Source organism: Rhincodon typus, chromosome 1, assembly GCF_021869965.1.
Source record: "Rhincodon typus isolate 14 chromosome 1, sRhiTyp1.1, whole genome shotgun sequence".
NCBI classification, from domain to species: Eukaryota; Metazoa; Chordata; class Chondrichthyes; order Orectolobiformes; family Rhincodontidae; genus Rhincodon; species Rhincodon typus.
The window spans coordinates 168,554,874-168,575,777 of NC_063332.1; the positions used below are offsets into that span (position 1 = coordinate 168,554,874).

General features: G+C 42.8%; 1 protein-coding gene across 4 annotated transcripts in view; it reads right to left on the reverse strand.

The window, feature by feature from the left end:
* Positions 1 to 20,904, reverse strand: part of fam13a (family with sequence similarity 13 member A) — a 189,161-nt gene that overhangs the window by 23,211 nt on the left and 145,046 nt on the right. For 3 of the 4 annotated variants that reach the window (XR_007263291.1, XM_048603250.1, XM_048603257.1), the window contains 4 exons: positions 18,845 to 19,037; positions 13,299 to 13,423; positions 6,455 to 6,515; positions 307 to 457 (listed from right to left, as the gene is read on the reverse strand). Coding sequence is in view for 3 of the 4 variants with exons in the window: in XM_048603250.1 (XP_048459207.1) it covers positions 307 to 457; positions 6,455 to 6,515; positions 13,299 to 13,423; positions 18,845 to 19,037 (530 nt within the window). In the remaining variant the exon portion in view is untranslated. The remainder of the gene's footprint in view (positions 1 to 306; positions 458 to 6,454; positions 6,516 to 13,298; positions 13,424 to 18,844; positions 19,038 to 20,904) is intronic. The other variant, XM_048603264.1, reaches the window with a different exon arrangement.

A 20,904-nucleotide genomic window follows, 5' to 3' on the forward strand; every position in this document is an offset into this window, starting at 1 on the left:
GCCAGTCCATTCAACCCAGGGTGTTCTTCAACGACAGATTTTTATCTTATTTGAAGAGAGATAATTTACGCCAAAAATCAAACATGTTTAATTTTCACAATCCTTCCAACAAAAATAGAGCTTTAGACTGCCCGCCAAGTAAAAATGAATCAGAATCAGAAACGCAAAAGGTTTCAGATTAAAAAGTACAGAAATGAATTCCTAGAAATTACATGTTGTTACTTTCGGGAAGCAACAAAATTCTAAGTGCCTGGTTTAGAAAACAGCATCCAGTGGCTGGTTTGGAAATAGACAAGGAAAGATTACCTCCCCATTCCTTGCCCTCGGTGAGGCCAGTCAAATCCAAACGGGGTATCTCTAGAGTGGCGCTCCCTTCTGGCGTGGCTGCTTCAGAATTCCTCGGTGCTTTGGCCACGTCGCTTTGGCTCAGAGGTTCTTGGATCTTCATGGCTAAATTCTGCAAGCCCCAAGCAAGAGGAAAGAAACGCTTCAAATTGTATATATATATATATATATATATTTTTTTAAAAAATCAGCACGGGGAAAAAAAAATCTGGAGACGAACAAGGAGAGGGAAGGGACTGAGAGTCTTCTACTCCGCTGGTCCCAAGTTCGAACAACACCCTGCACAGATACAAGACAAATTTCCCGATCGTGATCCGCCCACCGTGATGGGCTGGGAGATCTGGAGACAGCCCATCTGTTTTATCTGCAGAAATCGCCTGCCCTTCTTATACAGTGACAGACAACTGCCTCCTCCTCCTCCCTCCAGCTTGTTTACATCTTACAGACAGTACTTGCCATAAAGGAGCTGCGCTCTCTGTGTAGTCTAGCCCCTTTGCAAATCCCCTCACAACTTGAACTAACTACAAAATAATAAAAGAGCTAAGGATTGGGGAGAGAGGAGGAATAAGATGCAACTTGCAAGATGCTCCCTCGGCCGTCAAAATTTGCAAATTATTAAGGGGGAGGAGCAGAGAGGCGACTGATGTGAACTGGGATGTGTGTGCACACCCCATTAACGTCTGCAATAGGCTCTGCACAAATTAAAACTTCATATGGATGAAGTAGGAATAAGGATTTAAGTGAATCCAGGTTGGTGTGGATCTGTATTTATAGGCAGCAGAAACGTGACCTCGTCCACATACACACACACACATTCCCCAAACACAAGCTTCAGGGTGATAGTGTAGGACGGTTATTACGTGACTCATAGGCGTCTCTGAACAAAAGAACAGGACTGGCGCTCTGGGACTCAGTGTTCTGGTAATCAGCCAGCACACACACCACACCAGGCAAGAACAGTCAGCTGGAGAGCTCGACTGTATCGCTGAGGTGCTGGCCGATTCATCGTTTCAGTTTCATTTTAAAGCAGCCTTCAATTTCCCACTACCTCCCCCATCGGTGTATTTCACGAGAGAATTATGATTCAGTGCCGACCTTCTTCCCACCCACCCCTTCCCCAAACCATGCAATAAACGTCAGATGGTTGGCGATACACAATGTGTCTTTCAAAGGTCTGGCTTTCACGGGATACCACAGGGGAAGGTACAACTCGGGACAGAACGAGTCCCTGTTAACAACAAGTTGCATTCACATAGCACCTTTGGCATGAGTGAGACTTGGCTGCTCTTGTGGACAGATCACAGAGAGTTAACGTGTAGGCTCAGCAAGGTCGTGACGAATAAAAATGGTGTGTTAATTTATTGCAAGCCAGCTCAGTGCAGAAAACTGTAGATTTCTCTATCTGGCAACTCCAGAGGATACTGGTGCCTGGCAATACTGTTTACAGTTTTGGGCTCCTCACCTAAGGAAGCAGGTACAGAGGTAGTCTAATAAAAGTTCTTTAGATTTGATTCGATGAAAAACCTGTCCACTGGGTAGAAATTGAGCCTAACTTCTCTAGAATTTGAGAGGTTGAGTGGTGATCTGATTGGAATGTCAAAACCTCTTGGACAGGACTTGTGTCGAGAGGCTGTTTCCAATATTCCCAAACAGCCGCTCTTAGGGTCCACACATTCTGATCGGTGGGCCGATGCACTAATTCCTCGGAAGTCTGCACAGTGGCTGGGGAAATCTAGGCATTTTCCTCAGGTTAGAGATTCTGGAGCTATGGAACAAAAGAATAACATAAAAAGGTATGGCCAGTTAGAATTGAGATGAAGGGTAGTTTATCCACTTGAAATTTGTGACTTCCTGGAATTCTCTATCCCAAAGGTCTGTGGTTACTCAGCTGCTGAATATATTCAGGACTGAGATCAATAAATTTGTGGGTTCTAAGAGTGTCAAAGATATAAGTGCAGGACAGGGAAGTGGAATAGAGGTGCAGCCATGATATTTGTAAATGACCTACTCCTATTATTACATTTTTATGAGCTTACGAAAGGTACTGCATAAATGTGTCTGTTATCCCTTTGAGCTTTGTGAACCATTCTTCAGGCCTTCCCCCATGCTATGCTGTACATACAGCACTACTTCTTGTATTTGCCCAGAATTCGTTAAGGTACGAGTTCACATTGGATACCTAAAGGATCTGCACATTGAGGGAAGTGGTGGCAAAATGATAATATCAGTAGACTGGTAATCCCTAAATCAAGGGTAATTAATGCTCTGAGGATATGAGTTCAAATCTCCCCACGGTGAAATTTGAGTTTGATAAATATTTGGAAAAAAGAAAGCTAGCCTAATGGCTACTATGTAACCACTGCCATTAAACAAAAAAAAACTGATTTATTAATGTGTTTTGGGAAGGAAATCTGTCCTCATTAACTGTCTGGCCTATATGTAACCCCAGACCACAGCAAATGTTGAGTCTTAACTCTAACAAGTCACTGGCTTAGCAAGTCTCTCTGAGCAAGGGATCGTGCCAGCAAAACCTACATCCCATGACCAAAATGAAGAAAAACACAACATAGGAAACAAGGCTGCAAACATGGTGACAACAGGATGCTCCAGAGGGCAAAAGAAGAAAACCTGATCGGTAGCACTCCATGATTAAGATCCAGGTGAGGACAGCAGGATTGCAACCCTTTTGACTACTGACTAAGATCAAGCTTTGCAAGGCAGCAGTGATTCCCATACTCCCACATTGATTTGAAGTCTTGGACAACCCATGGCAGATACCTCAAAGCACTGGAGAAGGACCAGCAGAGAAGCGTACACAATGCTTCAAGTACAAGCTGCTCTGCATGGGTCAGAATCTGTAGACTGGACTAATCAGCCATCTCAGAACCCATCAAATCAGAATGGGAAGCAAGTCATCCTCGATACTGAGGAACTGGCTGAGGGAGAAGACTGATCTACGGTGATGTGGGAAAAACCTTTCTACATAGTAAGAGGTTAAAATCCGGAATGTACTGCCTGACAGTGTGGTGGAGGCAGGTTCAATCCATGGTTTTCAAGTGGAAATTGGATACTTACCTGAAGAGAAAAGAAAACATCGCAGGACTACATGGACAAGTAGTGGTGTTGCTCTTGAGAGGGCGAGTAAGGACACAGCTCAATTGTTTGCTGAAGCCCATTTGGCAGGTTTCAAACAAGTTCCTACAAATGGCCAAATTTTAAAAAAAAAGGGAGATAGCAACGGTTTGCATTCAAAAAGCATGAATCTGTTTTTTTTTTTTAAGAAGTTCTCTTTCAATCTTTGGGAAAATGTTCCTTAAGTAATGGCTCTGTCAATTTAATAGTGTTGTTTTTGAAGGAGGTCCATGTATTCCGTAGCAGGGCTATTCACTCGAGAGCACAGCTCTGGTGCTATTTACATAAATTCCTCTTGGCATCTGCCCATTTCCAACCCATTCCGCTATAAAAAGGGGTGACAGACAATGATACAAAAGATGCCTGCAAAGTTAACAGAGACAGCTCAATTGAGGTTTGACACTTGCGTAAAGGTTATTTGGAAATGAAAGAAAGAGGAAATATTTACATTGTATAGCTAAGGATGTGACTAGATCCAATCACTTTTGAAGTGTAACTACTGTTGTAATGTGGGAAATGCAATCAATTTGTGCACAGCAAGATCCCGTAAACAACAATGAAAAAAAAAATCAGATACGGGACACCTAGAGAACTCCCCTCCTTTTCTTCAAACAATATAGCAATGCCTGATTTCATACACAGACCCAGTAAGGACAGTCAAAACCTTCACTTAATGCCTCATCTAAGAGACAGCACAGCATTTCAAAAAAAAGAGGAAGGAAAAGAAAGAACTGCAGATGCTGGAAATCTAAAATATGTAAACAGAAATTGCTGGAGAAACTCAGCAGGTCTGGCAACATCTGTGGAGAGAAAGCAGAGTTAACATTTCTGGTCCAGTGATCCTTCTTCAGTACCGGCTACAGCCAGGAAAAGTTTGGTTTAACCAGCTAAAAAAGGAGAATCAGCCTACTCAGGCTCTAGACTAGGCTTGAACCCATGATGCTGACTCAGATGGAGTGGGTGCTACCACTGATCTAATTCAACAGCATCATTTGACTTCTGCTCACCATGATTCAGAGTTTTCAAAAAAAAAGGCAGGGACAATAACTCTGCACATTGTTCTTCTTCAACAGTGTTGTGGATTGCAGAAGGAGTTCATTCAGTGGAAACGTGGAGTAAATAATATTACCACAATCTGACCCATCTGTCTGTTAGCAGAGATATTGTTGAGCCTTTAGAATTCTCCACCACAGAGGACTGCAGACTGCTGAGTCATTATGTATGTTCAAGACAGAGATTGATAGATTTTTGATACTAAAAGAATGAGAGATAATAGGATAGAGCAGGATGGCATGGTGGTGGAAGATCAGAGATAAAGGGATCATAAGTTCCAGGGAGAAAGCAGGAACAGGGTATTGAGTTGGATGATCAGCCATGATCATAGTGAGCTGCGGATTAGACTCGAAGGGCTGAACGGCCTATTCCCATTCTAATTTTCTTGTTTCCAAATTGGGACACGTCGTGTTGACTGGCAATCCAAGCCCAAAGGGCCAAATGGCCTGTACCTTGTGGTTTCATGCTTCCAGCATGTGGTTTTTGTTTCAGAAAAAAAAAAATCAATAACTGCAGCAATTTGTTTCCTTTCTTTCAAAAGCTGCCTACACTCAAGCTTGAACACTGAAGAGCACCAGTTTGAAAACTGTCCCGATGAATTCACACTTATGGGTGCTGAGCATTTACCGGTGTTGTGAATTACTGAAGGCATCATCAGCACACCAATAAGACCCGAAAGATAATAATGTCAAACCTCTCATGGACAAGATGCCAATTCAACTGTCTCAAGAATCGGTCATGTCAGCAATAATTTATCATCTGCCCAATGGCCCACTGTATGGAGGGAGGGGTGAAAATTCTCATGGGTGATTGCACAAAGCAGGCAATGGAAGGAATGCAGCTGTTTAACACACATTCCTCTGAATTCTGTGCAAAAAATCAGGTAGGGATCAGCTGCTATTGCACCAATGACTTGGAAATTCATCGCTGTTTCTTCACTGTCATGGGTCAAAATCCTGGAACACCCTAACAGTGCTGTAGGTGTCCCTATGATACATGGGTTGCAGAGTTTCAAGAAGGCAACTCACCATCACCATCTCAAGGGCAACTGTGGATGGGCAATGAGGGCTGGCCCAGCCAGTGACACCCACATCCCATGATGGAAAAAGAAATGAATATACTGTTATCTACAGTGACTCAAGACAAAATGAAATATTACCAGAATCAGTGCGTTTCATTTTTTAAACCGACAGCCATGTCAGCACTTTTAACTGTAATCTTTTCCACTTCAACAATCAGTCAAGAAGTGGCCACTGGCCCATCATGCCTCGCTGACTGTTTGAAAGAGCTAATCAATTCATCCCAGAGCCCCATTCTTTCCCCATTACCAGGGGATCTCTCTTCCTATTCAAATATCTATCCAATTCCAGTTTGAACGTTTTCCTCACCTTTTCAGGCAGCGTGGTCCAGAACATCATCCAAAAGATCTCCTGACTGATATCGGAAATAATTTTGCACTTTCCACTGGCATTAAAGCCTTAATATTTTGAACGTCTCTAGTAAATCTCCACTTCACTTTTTCTCCTTGTGAAAAATAAATTGCCATCTCTCCTGTCTCACCATATACTTGATCGCTCACCTCCTTGTGAATCATGTTCAGCCACTTCTTCAAAGCCCTGACAACTTTCTCACAGTGTGATGTTTGGGACTGGTCACAACTTTCCAACATATAACCAGCACCTTACAGATACTATGCAACAAGTTTATGTATTCTATGCCTCTATTTATAAAGCTTAGGATCTCATTTTTTTTTGTTCCCAATGTTACAGCTGGATTCCAAAGTGCAAAAGCTGCTGTGTAATATCTTTAAAAGTAACAGGGTTGACAGCAACTTGGATTATTGCCATATTTAATATATATATATTCCACTTTTAGATTATGCTGTAGTAATGCAACTTAGAAAAATGACACTTTCATTGCTTACCAGACTCAGTTTAATATGATCGCAAGGCTCCCCACCAGAGAATGATTTTGTGCCTTCTTTTCTGAAACAAAGTAAATCACGCGTGAGATCAAAAAGTGCAAGCAAAGTTCATAAATATGCAAATAATAGGTTAGTGGTTACTATTCATCTTAGTACAAGCTACTACCTAGGCAGAAAGAAATTATGTAATGTCACACTCTTCAGGATACCTTGGAGTGATCATAGTCAAGGATAGTCACGTAGGAACAACCTATTTTAAGCAGGTCCCACAAACAGCAGTGAGATAAATGACAAGATATTGTGTTCTTTTGTTGGTTGAAGGATTAATATTAGCCAGAACTCGCTTGTTCTTCTTCCAATAGTGTAAATGTGATTTTTTTTTATATTGACCCGAGAGGGAAGATGGGCCTTGCTTTAACGTCTCATCCAAAAGACAGCATTTTCTAGAGTCTAGCACTGCCTTGATATTGCACTGTGAACTCCAGCATAGGTTTTAACTAAGAAATTTTTGTCACTAAGAAGTGAAAGCGCCACTAATTCAGTCAAAGCCAACAACAGCGGCAATTTCTAATACGTCTTTTATCATCGAAGAGTTTGCACGGGAAGTGTGAGGCCACATGGAACAAGTAATGTTTATGAATTAGATGGTTAATTGGTTGTACATATAGATGGGGGATATAAGGTTCTTGTGGCATGGTGGTAGTGTCCCCATCTCTGAGCCAGATGGTCTGGGTTTTAGGAGGGGATGGCCTTCTGGTAATACCACTAGACTATTAGTCTAGATGCCCAGATAGTATTCTGGGGACCTGGGTTCAAATCCCACCATGGCAGATGGTGAAATTTGAATTCAGTTAAAACAAATCTGGAATTAAAGAGTCTAATGAGACGACAAAATCATTGTTGATTGTTGGGAAAAAACATCTGGTTCATGAATGTCCTTCAGGGAAGGAAAATGCCATCCATACCTGGTCTGGCCTACATGCGACTCCAGATCCACAGCAGTGTGGTTGACTCTTAATTGCCCTCTGGGCAACGAGGAATGTGCAATAAAAGTTGGTCCAGCCAGCAATGCCCAAACCCCATGAATGAATAATAAAACAATATATACACACACACACAAATAAATAGGAAACATGGGTGATGCCTTGGCTTAAAGCACTGTCTAACAAACAGGAGATCCGGAGTTGAATTTCAGAAGTATTGCCTTCAAGTTCCACGGGCCCCAGATATATGTCAGTGTGTGAACAGGTAGATGAAATAACTAAACAGGCTAAAAGTAATCTGTGGGTGTGGGAGTTGGAATAAAACTCAGATTAGAAAATCAAATCTCAGGATCCTGTCTAACCAACGTTTTAACATCCGGCCTTATCAATGTAAAATGCAAAACAATTAAATACATCCTGTCACCTTTTTATTAACAGTGTATTGCTCAATTAAAGCTGTTTTAGCATAAGGAGCAAACAATGGACTGAATCAATTGTTTACTTCTGCCCCATGCAATGTTAAGACTTTGCAAATTCTTGCTGAGGACAAACTGAGACATATAGCAGTGAAATGCCTACCTTTGAGACTTCCTTAGAAAAAAGCAGAGGGATTAATAGAATAGAGTCATAGAAATATGCAGTGCAAAACAGACCCTTCAGTCCAATGCTCCTATCCCAACTAGATATCCTGAATAAATCTGGTCTCATTTGCCAGCATTTGGCCCAATAAAATGGTTGATAATCAAAAGTCCCCTTAAAACTGAACTGCGCACAGCAGCTCATTCTCTTGTCAGGGTTTGTTCCTTTTACATGTTTTTTTGCACGGCCTCACAGACCACTGCGAGGTAGTTTTCAGGCTGTTGGAGAGGCAACAACCAACAGTGTGTTTCCTGTGACTTTGTGGTTAAGGCATAAATGCTTGTGAAGGGCAGGTAAGGTACATAGAGCTACCAAGGTACTTAAATTCAGTGCTCTATAAATTCTGAAGATAAAACCACTTGCCTTTGATGGGGGCTGTGACAAAATCTGTTCTATCTTTGGATTAGATGTTTGTTGACCATAAGTGCTACCAGTACAGCATTATTACTGTGTGACTGCTCACACAACCTATCATCATTATAGCGGTGGATGAATACCTCCAGGGGGTTATTATGGGGCAGCATGGTGGTACAGTGGTTAGCACTGCTGCCTCACAGTGCCAGGGACCTGGGTTCGATTCCACCCTCGGGCGACTGTCTGTGTGGAGTTTGCACATTCTCCCCATGTCTGCATGGGTTTCCTCCCACAGTCCAAAGATGTGCAGGGTAGGTGGATTGGCCATGCTAAATTGCTCATAGTATTCAGGGATGCATAGATTAGATGGGGATAAGGGGGGGGTGGAAAATGGGTCTGAGTGGGATTCTCGGAGGGTTGGCGTGGACCTGTTGGGCCGTAGGGCCTGTTTCCATATTGCAGGGATTCTATGATCTAAAGGATTAGAGTGAAAGTAAAATACTGCAATGGTGTACATCTGAAAAGGTAAACAGCAAGTACTGGAGAAACCTAGCAGGTCGGGCAGCAATCAGACAGAGAAACACAGAGTTAATGTTTTGAAGAAAAGTTGGCTTGGGCTCAAAATGTTAATTCTGTTTCTCTGTCCACAGATGCTGCCAAGTTTGCCGAGTTTCTCACTTGCTTTATGTTATTAAAGGATTAGCTGTCTTTCAACTGTGGATATGTATGCAAATATTTGTGCAGATTAAGTACTGGAGTTGATTTAAATAAATTGAGTGTGCTTTATCACATCTCACTGGCTATAAATACCACAGTTTTTAAAAGAACACGTCATACAGCAACTTAGCAATTCTGAAAACTTGGTGGGACTCACAGATAACAGGAAGGCTCAAACATTAACCTTAGCACTGGCCCAGCAACATTTAGTTCAGATGGAAGCACTCTCCAAGTTGGGAGGTTATGGCTCAAGCCAAGCACATAACCTGTGGTGCAGCAATTAGAGATGAGATGGCAAACAAGTTAAGACCCCAACCTCCTGCTCTGGCAGGCATGAGGGATCTTGATGAGGAGATTTGTCCAACCAACATATTTTTGATGATCCTGACCTCAAAACTCCAAGACCTAGGTCTCGGCTCTGCCTTTTGCAACTGGATCCTCAGCTTTCTGACCCACAGACCGCAATCAGTGAGGATAGGTAACTGCACTTCCTCCACAATAACCCTCAACACTGAAGTCCACCACCCCCCCAACCCCCGCTAAGGATGTGTTCTTGGCCCCCTACTGTACTCCCTGTACACCCATGACTGTGTAGCTAAATTCTGAATGAATGCCATCTACAAGTTGCTGACGACACACAGTGGTAGACAGATATCAAACAACAATGATTCAGAATACAGGAAGGAGAGAGAGAGGACTTTGTGTCATGGTGCAATGAGAACAACCTCTCTCCCGATGTCGGCAAAACAAAAGAACTGATCATTGGCTTCAGGAAGAAAGGAGCAGAACACACCCCCATCTACATCAATGGATGGGAGATTGAGAGGGTTGAGAACATCATGTTCCTCTGAGTGACAATAACCAACAACCTGCCTGGACTTCCCACATAGATGCGACAGTCAAGAAGGCACAGCAACATCACTTCTTCCTCAGGTGGCTTAGAAAATTCAGCATGTCCAAACTCACAAACTCTTACAAATGCACCATTGAAAGCATACTGTCCGGGTGCATAATGGCCTGGTATGGCAACTGCTCTGTCCAGGACCAGAAGAAACTACAGAAAGTTGCGTGCACAGCCCAGACCATCACGGCAGCCAACCTCTCATCCACGGACTCCAGCTACACCTCTCATTGCCGTGGAAAGGTTGCCAACATCAAAGACCCTTCCCACCGCGATTATGCTCTCCTACAACCTGTTCCATTAGGCAGAAGATACAGAAGCTTGAGCGCGCGCGCGCACACACACACACACTCAGGTTCAAGAACAGCTTCTTCCCTGCCACCATTAGACTGATGAATGGACTCTAACTTGGCTGGTTTTGCTGGTTAGACCAGCATTTATGGTGCATCTCTATTTACGCTTGAGAAAGTGGTGATGAGCTGCCTTCTTGAACATCTGTGGTCCCTAACGTGTAGAGTCACCCACAGTGTTGTTGGGAAGGAGGTTGCAGGATTTTGAACAAGTGCAAGTGAAGGAATGGCAACATAGCTGTAGGTCAGGGTGGGCAAATGGCATGAAGGGAAAATAAAATCGGTTGGTGGCTTTCCCCTTGCATTTTCTGCTCTTACTCTTCTAACTGGTAGAAATTGCAGGTTTGGAAAGTTGAAGGAACCTGGATGAGTTAATTACATTCTTCCTGTTTATTTACTTTGACTGTTGTGCTTAAGAACACTTTGTATTTCTTACTCTGTGGGAGACTGAACTTGAGACTCAGGTGATTTTGGGTGGGACTACCAGTCTGTCAGTCAGACAGACAGCAAACAGAGGATAATTTTGCAACTCCACAAGATCATTTGCAAGTCTTAAATGCTTTAAATTGCCCTGCATCCATGCTTACAGTCAACAGAAACCCCACTAATTCTTGCCCCCGCTCTGACGGTCACCAGCCAACCCTCCCCCCACCTAAGCTTTGGTCCTGAATAAACTCCACAGAGGCTGGTATCCCATCACCAAGTCACTCTTTATTTACATGTGGAAATTCCTTGACTCTGATACAGCCTCAGAGTCAATTCACCCATAGTAATGGTGCCAAAACCAGATGGTACCCAACTATTATGTGTAGACTGTTGCAAAGTGAAGGCAGTTACAAAATCTGATTCATATCTTATTTCACATTTGGAAGATGGGACAAGCAACTTATATTTCTAAGTTGGACTTACTCAGAGGATACGGACAGGTACCTTTATCTGAAAGAGCGAAGGAAATTTCTGCTTTCATAACAGCGAATGGACTGTACCATTTTAAAGTCATGCCATTTGGTTTGAAAAATGCGCCAGCCACATTTCAGAAACCAACCAATAAGGTCATTCTGGGATTACCCAATTGCGTGGTATACATAGACAGTCTGGTGATTTTTTAGTCACACGTGGAAGGAACATCTATTGGAATTGTTCGATCAACTTCGGACCAAGGGCTCAAAGAAAAGCCTAGCTAAGAGAGAGTTCGCAACAGCGCAAGTCATATTCCCATAATGTTTCTGAGACGATTGTATCTACTGATTAAAGTTTTTGGAAAACTTTAGGATAAAAATACCCGATTGTTTAGATGGAGCTTATCATTGCAGCCATTCAATTTGAAAATTATACATGTGGCAGGATAAGAGAATGTAATTGCCAATGCATCGTCACAACTTTGATGAAGGAAGACGGAGGCGTTTGGTGGCGGGAAGAAACAGACAGAAATGGATGTTTGCAGGCTTAGAGTCAACGTAATGTAAATGTATTGTAATGCACTAATAGCACAAGACTAAAGGTTTTTAAAAATGAAGCCATCTTTGTATATTGATGGTTTATTATTTTTTTAAGCAAGGAAGTGTGACAATATGATGGTTCTGAGGTGTATTTTATCCTGTTTTTTTTTTAAAAACATGAGGACAGATTGAGACAGAGGTACTGAGCAGTCTGCTCCAAGCCAGTAAAATAAACAGCTTGCGAGACTGGGAATATTTTAAAATTGGAACAATAGAAGTAGACTGAATGGGTGCGATCAAATTTCCACAGGAACAGGGATTTTCTGGTTAGCTTTCAGTAGCAGCTGTAGTTGTGAAAGCTGCTACATCTCTCTCTGTCTTTTTGCTGGTGCTAAAAGCTTGGTTCTCTTCCTGCTATTAGAGTTGCACATGAAACATTCTATTATATTCACTTTGCCTTTGCTAAAGGCATGCTTATGGGATGTTATTGCATTGGAACAATTAGTGAGTAATTTATTATTTTGTTAAGTATTTAAATAGAGTTACAGTTAAGCCATTTTTGAAAGAATCCAGACAAAATAAAAATTTAACTATAGTGTATCAATAAAGTGTGTTTTGTTCCTAGCCTGGTAGTGTGACCAATCAAATTGCACCTGGGAAACAACACCTGGTACTTGCCTTTAACATAAGAAAATGTAAGGGTCTAAGCTATCTCCTTGACATGTTTTGAGTCAGTTTGGTCTGGTTCATAGCAAGTCCAGTTGGGCTTCAGCTAGTAGGTGCTTTTGCATGGTTCCTTCATTAATCCCACATACCAACTGGCCCCTCAGCATCTCATTACGAGTTAAAATCAAGTCACATGCCTCCACCAGTCATCGTAACCAAGTCAAAAATCCTGATTCAGATTCTTCTGGCTCTCAAATTGCAGGGATAAAACAACAGCATCTCAGACTTACAGGAAGTTTGGGGTTGTAATATTCCTTAACTAAATCCATCACCTCTTGAAAAGGCTTTACTATCTGGTGCCGCAGGGAAAGTTAAGCTCCGAATAATCAAAAAAAGCTGTATGTGCACAAGCTGTCAAGAAAAAAAGTAATGCATAACCGTAACCAAGTCATCCTTTATTTACAAGTGAAAAGTCCTTGATTCTAGTACAGCCTTATCAGAGTAAACTCCCAGTGTGACAGAATATCCGACACTCCTCTTTATATCTGTCAGCCAGGGCTCCTTGATTGGGGCTGTTAATTTGGTCCAATCAGGGAACTCCTACTCTATGGAGGTCCATCTGGCTGACCTCGCTACAATCACTACAGGTCCCATGGTCAAAACGTGTATCATTTTGTTTTATTCAAGCTAGGCACCCCTGGACTTGCGTTCCTTTTAACTGTGCAACCACAACAGAATGAGGAAAGTGGTGTGGAATTCTAAAATGTACCACTCAAATCACAGACAAAAACTAACCTCTCTCTTTCAGTTGCATCTTCTGGCTGGGTCAGGAAATTTAGGCCTCCCCCAGGCCCTGACATTCCAAGGGATAGATCAGGAGACCAGGATGTCGAAATGTTGCTGCTGCTTTCCATGGGCTGCTGGGCAAAGAAAAAAGGATTACAATAAAACTCTTCAGGCTCAGTTCTCCGAGGACTTGACAGTATAGGTGATGAGAAGTGGTTTCTCTAGGGCTGGACCATCTAGAACCACAGGTCAGTCATTTAAGATTGAGATGGGAGAAGTGTACTTACTCAGAGGGCTGGGAAACTTTGCAATTCCTTGATTTGATTTATTACTGTGACATGTACAGTGGAAAGTTTTGTTTTGCGTGCAGTACAGACAGAGCATACCATACAAAGATCACACGATAGAACAGAACGAGAAATACAATGCTAGACTGCAAAGAAAGTGCACAAAGATTGAGACCAACATTAAATATGAAATTTGAGAGGTTCATTCAGAAGTCTTAAAGCAGCAGGGAAGAAGCTGTTCTTGAACCTGTTTGTACATGTATTTAAGCTTTTGTATCTTCTGCCTGATGGAAGAGGTTGGAACCAGAGTGGGGAGGGGTCTTTGACGATGTTGGCTGCCTTTCCGAGGCAATGAGTTAATTATCTGCTCCAGGAAGCTGTGGTTGCTCAGTTTTGAAGCATATTCAAGAATGAGATCATCAAGATGCTTTGGGACAGGGAGGGAATCAAGGAATTGGATGGGGAGCCGGGGTGGGGGGAGGTGAGGAGACTTGGGAAATGGATCTGACATAGAAGACCAGCCATGATCTTGAATGGTGCAGCAGGCTTGAGGGACTTCTCTCTCAAGGTGCTCTGTATCCAGACATTGAAAACTGCATGGGTTTTCATTCAAAGGATATCTATTCCCTGACACATGGAGTCAGAAACTGCAAATGATGGATACTGGATGAATGATGGGGTCCATGTCATGGATCCCAACTCCAGGATTTACACTCCAATGCTTCTGAGCAAATCATCCCTGCTATTAGTCACAATTTTTGACTATGCAAGTATCTTCAATTAACAGCACATCTTCTCTGTGTAGATCAGAATCCCAATATTACATAAAGACCTTCATCTCTCGCCCTATTGCAGTAAATGGAAATACTCTAAGCACTTGCATTTCACTGCAGCACTTTTCACATCAGCCCCAAGTGTGCCCTACTTACTGAAGTGCATATACTGCTGTAATGTGCAGCAGCCATTCTGCATGGGGTACAGTCCCTAGAGCAGAATAGCAAGGCCCAGGGCTTTCCCAACATCGAGCCATGAGCTTCACCACAACTGAGCCACTGAAGGGGTAGGTACTGCTGGTGTTACAAAAATTGGAGGAAAGATGGACCATGGAGCTGGTGCTGGGACAGGGTGGAGTGTTGGAAGGGAAATGTTATCAGTATCAAAGTTGGAGGGGCAAGAAACAGAAATTGCTGGAAAAGCTCAGCAGGTCTGGCAGCATCTGTGAAGAAAAAAAAAAAAAATCAGAGTTAACGTTCAAGTTCTGAGGAAGGGTCACCGGACCCAAAACATTAACTCTGACTTTTTTCTTCACAGATGCTGCCAGACCTGCTCAGCTTTTCCAGCAACTTCTGGTTTTGTTCCTGATTTACAGCATCTGCAGTTCTTTCCGTTTTTATCCAGGTTGGCGGAGGGGGTGGGGCATGGTTGGAGAGAGGATGGGGTGAGGGTAATGCATCAGACATACAAACCAGTGAGCTTCCTGCCAATGAGAGTGAAGGGCTGACCTTGTTCAAAACTGGCACTGAAAACCTGTCCCTAGTTTAAAACACATTACTTTCCCCTTTAAATTTCACCTATTTTCTCAAAAATGGCAGGAGGATCTTTTCTGGCTCGCTGGTCATGCTCCTGCCCACTCTGCTGGGGGCTTAGAAGGTCGAATAGTGCCTGAAGAATAGTGCTTTGTTGTGCACTTGAATTTATTGCGGTAGCAATGTGAATTCATGCTTTATTGTGGTGACCTGTAATGACAGGGACTGAGTCATTCCATCTATTGACTCAGTTTATACTTCTCATTGCCTCGGAAAGACCGCCAACATAATCAAAGACCCCTCCCACCCTAGTTACAATCTCTTCAACCTCTTCTGTCAGGCAGAAGATACAAAAGCTTAAACACGTGTACCAACAGATGCAAGAACTGCTTCTTCCCCGCTGTTATTAGACTTCTGAACGGACCTCTCAAATTTTAAATTTAGTGTTGATCTCGTTCTCAGTGCACCTTCTCCGCAGCTGTAACATTGTATTCCTCGCTCTGTTCTATTACCCTAATGCACTTTGCATGGTATGATCAGCCTGTACTGCATGCAAAACAAAAACTTTCACTGTGCCTAGGTACGTGTGACTATAATAAATCAAATCAAATATCCAGATGATTACAGAGATTACTCTCTTCTGCACAGCCAATGAGAAAACAGTAAGTTAATATACATAGATAATTCAAGCAAGCACACACGCCTTGCCCACTCCAAAGTGAAAAACTGTAGAGTTTAACCATGTGCCTCTCTCTCTCTGTGCACAGTGTACCATGCTACCTCTCAGGATCAGCAACTTTTGTTGGAAACACTCCAGGAGGTTTTATTACATTACCTCTAGACCCAGCTGGTTGAACAACCTGTTCTCCACCAATATTTTCATAGCTAAGAAAGAACATCGTGGGTGTAGGCAGATACTGGCACTAGAGAACATTGGCAAGCAACACAGGAGCAACAAGCATGCAGGAAATGCAAAAGACAGGGGTTGTGTGCTATACGGCTGAATACTCCGATTCTCGGAATGTGATGGCATGCCACTTCCGAGTAAAGCCACGTGTGGAAACGTGAGACAGCAGAGCTGTGTCGGCAGGAGTCAGTAGATGGGAACGGAATTAAAGGAGCTGGTAATGAGGGACAGAGTATTGGAAAAGCTGGATGCTGACAACCACAGACTGAATCCCAGAAAGCTAGCGGACAGGTTCGGCAGGTAATCATAAGGACAAAGGGAATTTTGGAAGTTGCAAATGGAAATTTGGCATTTATTGCTCATGGAATGGAATTTAAAAATGTTGTTACAACTATTGGTGAGACTGCATCTAGAGTTCTGCATACAGTTTTGGTCCCTTACTTGAGAAAGGATGTAATTGCATTAGAGGCAGCTCAGAGAAGGTTCACTAGATTAATTCCAGGGATGAAAGGCTTGTTTTTTGCCCAGGGATTGAACAGTTTTAGGCCTATACTTGTTAGAGTTTAGAAGAATGAGGGGAGATTGGATTGAGATTTATAGGATGCAAAACGGGATTGACAAAATAGATGGGGAGCAGGTTTTTCCCCCATTGTGGGGCAAGCTAGAATGAAAGATCATAGTTTTAGAGACGGCAGATATAAAACAGAGAGAGAAGAGGAGGAATTGCTTCTCCCAAAGGGTCATGAATCTGTGGAATTCACTATCACAGAGTTGCTGCATCAGTTGTTGACAAAACGTATTGATCTCAGGTGGAAAATTACAAAAGCAAGAAAGCACATGGAGTTAGGTGACAGATGAGCCGTGATCTCACTGAATGGTGGAAGACAGTGAAGGGGCTGAATGGCCTACTCCTGTTCCTAGTGTGATGGCTGCCTGGGCACGGAATAAATTTTGATGACAAAATAAGCAAATTTTCAATTAGTAACAGGTTAAAGAGTTGCAGAGAGCAGCAGGAAAGTGGAGTTGATGCCAAGGCAAGATCAGCCATGATCTGTATTAAATGGTAGAGCAGGTTAGAGGGGCTGAATGGCCTACTCCTGCTCCTAGTTCTTACTGATCATGACAGCAATGGGGCCTTAGTGACCGGCACTACTGCCATTAGGGGAAGCAATGGACTCGTGGTATTATTGCTGGACCTATTAATCTGGAGAGACCCAGATAACATTCTGGGGATCTGGGTTCAAATACTGCCACGGCAGATGGTGGCATTTGAATTCAATGAAAATCTGGAGTTAAGAGTCTAACAATGACCATGAATCCATTGTCAATTGGTTCACTAGTGTCCTTCAGGGAAGGAAACGGCCATCCTTACATGTGACTTCAGACCCACAGCAATGTGGCTGACTCTTAACTGCCCTCTGGGCAATTAGGGGCAGGCAATAAATGCTGGCCCAGCCAGTGATGCCTTCATCCCGTGAATGAATTTAAAACTTGGTCAGAAGGCTGTGGGTTTGAGGCTTACTGCAGAGACTTGAATTTATAGTTTGGGCTGACAGTCCCATGCAGCATTAAGGGCTGAACACAATGTAGGAGGCACAGTCCTTCAGGTTAGATGTTAAACTGAACCAAACCCTTGCTTGTTCTTTTGGCTCGATATCAAAGTACAAATAGTGCTTGGGAGTTCTCCCCAGAGCTGTAACCAATATTCAACCCCCATCCAACATCATTAAGGGAAAAAAGGTAAAAGTGACTGGGAAATAAGGTCACGTCACATCTGTGGAAATGAAAAGAGTTGACGTTTCAGGTCAGTGACCTTACCTGGGAATGAGAATTTATGATTTTTTTTGAAAACTAGTGGTAAGGGAGGGGGCTGAAAGAAACGAAGGTGATAGTGTGGAGGACAGGGGAGATTTCATTGATGCCACAGCCAATAGCAGTGGTAATGGATTTAGTGAAAGAACAAGGGCTGTGCCCAAATGGGGTGTGAAATGTGACATTTAAAAACACCTGAATACACGGTGAGGGGATAATGGAAAAGCAAGGGGGACTGTTCTGCTTGGCTGTTGCATCATGAAATCACTCGTTGTTGATCCCCAAGTCTGTCTCCCTTTTGTAAATGTCATCTCTCTGAACCATTAACTCTTTCTCTCTCCCCAGAGGCAGCCTGATCTGCTGTATGACTCCCTTTTCCCCGCGATTTCTAGCATCTTGATTTTTTGATACCTTGGGAAAGATCTCACTGCCATTTGTGGGATCTTGCTGTGCGTAAACCAGCTGCCTGCGTTTCCCAGTGTTGTGGTGGTCACTAAACTCTGCTGGCCACGGAGGGCACCCTGAGACTGTAAAAGGTGCTATAGAAATTCAAGTCCTTTCTTCTTTCCAACTGACGGGCCAATCCTACTGTGCATTTCAGGTGTTACAGCAATAATGGCCTCACTGGGGTATCTGTCAAACGCTACATTAAAAACAGAAAATGCTGGAGGAACACAGCAGGTCTAGAGAGAAACAGAGTTAATGTTTTATGTCTGGCTTGATCTTCTTCAGAATTGAAAGGGGCTGGGAAGTGGTGGTAAGTTAGTGACTGACAAATGAAGGATTTGAGACATGAGAAAAATTTCCTTACAGAGCAAGCGATTAGGATCTGGGAGACACTGCCCGAGAGTGCGCTAGAGGCTGATTCAAGTGTGGCTTTCAAATTAAAACTGGATAACCACCTGAACATTTGTAGGGCTATGGGGATAGGCATAGGATATGGGCAAGTCAAGTTGCTCTTATAATGGGCCAAATGGCCTCCTTCTGTGCTGTAACTACAATGCGATGTCTCTGTGAACGTACCATTGGAGAATCCTGGTTGTCATTTAGCTCAGAGAGTTTACAACTTGCTTTCTGCCTCTTTGGCTTCATGCCTTCCTCGTTGTAACTGCCATTGCTCTCTTTTAGCATTTTATCACTGGCCTGGGAAGGTTCCAGAAGCCCCGATCTTCCCTCCTCGCTGTTACAGGGAATATTCTCTTTGTTGATGCTGTCCCTGCAGAATAAGGCAGGTTTGAACAAGTTAGGGAGATGCCTTTATGAACTCGGGGAGTGCAATCAGAAGGATTTTGGTACTGGCCTAACTGTTGTACAGAGGCTACTGCTTGTTTCGCTGTCAACATGTCAGCTTACATTTTACACAATAATTGGGGCACTTTGCCTTCATGACGACTACAGGTGAATTTCCTCAGACCTTCTCATGTTTGGTTTCTGTCACTTTGGAAGCAAGCTGGTGGATAGAAGTCTGTGGATTTCTGGGCAACATATGACAGGGAAAAGTCTGAGGAAACGCAACCCTTAATATTCAGTAATACACGCCATAATCTCCATTAGAACCTTCAAAAATACACCCCACAATCCCCAGTAATGCTCCCAAGAACATCCATTAATATACCCTCAGAATCCCCATTAATACAATCCAGAACCTCCAGTATTACACCCTGGAATTTCTATTAATAAATCTTAGAACATCTCACAGAGCTTTCCACTTTCGAGGCGAGTTATTGAGGAGATGCTGAGAGATGTATGGTTGGAAAGAGCAAGTTACAAAGAGAAATAGAAAGAAAATGCAAGCAGGCAAAATACACCCCAGAAGCTTCATTAACACAAAATACAGCTCAGGGGGAACTTCTACAAGATGGTAAAGGTTCTCCCCACCACAGTTCATCTCCTACCAATCAGTAATCTCCTCTCTTACAGTATAAATGTTATTTTGCCTTTACTTTGGTATTTCTTGTGAAATGCCCTGCTGAGTGCAAGATGAAAAGCTTTGAAAAAATGTGACATTTTTCATTGTGAGAGGCTGGGACTTTGGAAGGGCAAAAGGATTTGATTATTCTGGCACATAAATCAGTAAAAGCTGACACACAGGAAGAAAACATGAGAAAGGTGAATGAGCCATCAGTCTACCCAATGAGATGACTGGAGTAGAAAGCACAGGGAGTTAAGCTTCAATTGTGCAGGGTATTGCTCTAAATCCATCTTTGTTCAGTCTGGTCACCACATCTCGGGAATGACATATTGGACCTGGAAGGATGTAGTGGTTGGAACAAGGTTGGTCAGGTGATTCTCTTTGCTTATCGAGGTCCCCAGTTGGAGATGTTAACCTGGGCCAATCATGGAGGCCTCGCTGTCAGATATAAACTGAGAGTCTCAGAGAGTCTCCTCACTCTAGCGACTGGCTTTGAGCTAGCTAGTCAGAGTCTATTTACTGTGCATGTGTAAATTAAGGGTGACTTGGTTTTGAGATACCAGCCTCTGTGTAGTTAGTTCAAGAGGGTACACCACATATTCACTAATAAAGCCTTAAATGGTTAAATTATGAGTCTGGGTTACATGAAAGTACTTTGTATTCCCCTAATTTTGGAAGAATGATACAATTGAGGCATTTAAAATGATGAAGTGTTTCAATGGTGTGGATGCAGATATACTATTTTTTTTTTTAAAGTTGACAAAATCAAGAGCAAGATGGTGGTGATGTCTCTGGACTACTAATCGAAAGTAATGCTCTTGGGGGTCAAGTTCAAAGCCCACCACACCAGCTGGTGTTATTTCAATTCAATGAATACATTTGGAATATAAAGCAATTCTTAGTAGTGGAACTACCTCTGATTGTCAAAAAAAATGCATCAGGTTTGTTCATGTCCTTTACGGAAGGAAACCTGCCATCCTTACCCAGTCTGGCATAGGTTGAGGCTTGAGAAAGGTCAGATATGTTCTCTGTGGTCCACGTGTTGCAGCAACTTCCCAACTGGATGTCAATGCGTCAGCATGCTGATCGTCACGTTTGGACTGTCTATGTGGCTGCTCAGCTTAGAGGGAACATTAGTCACAACCAATTGATGAGCAGTGCAGTGAGAGGA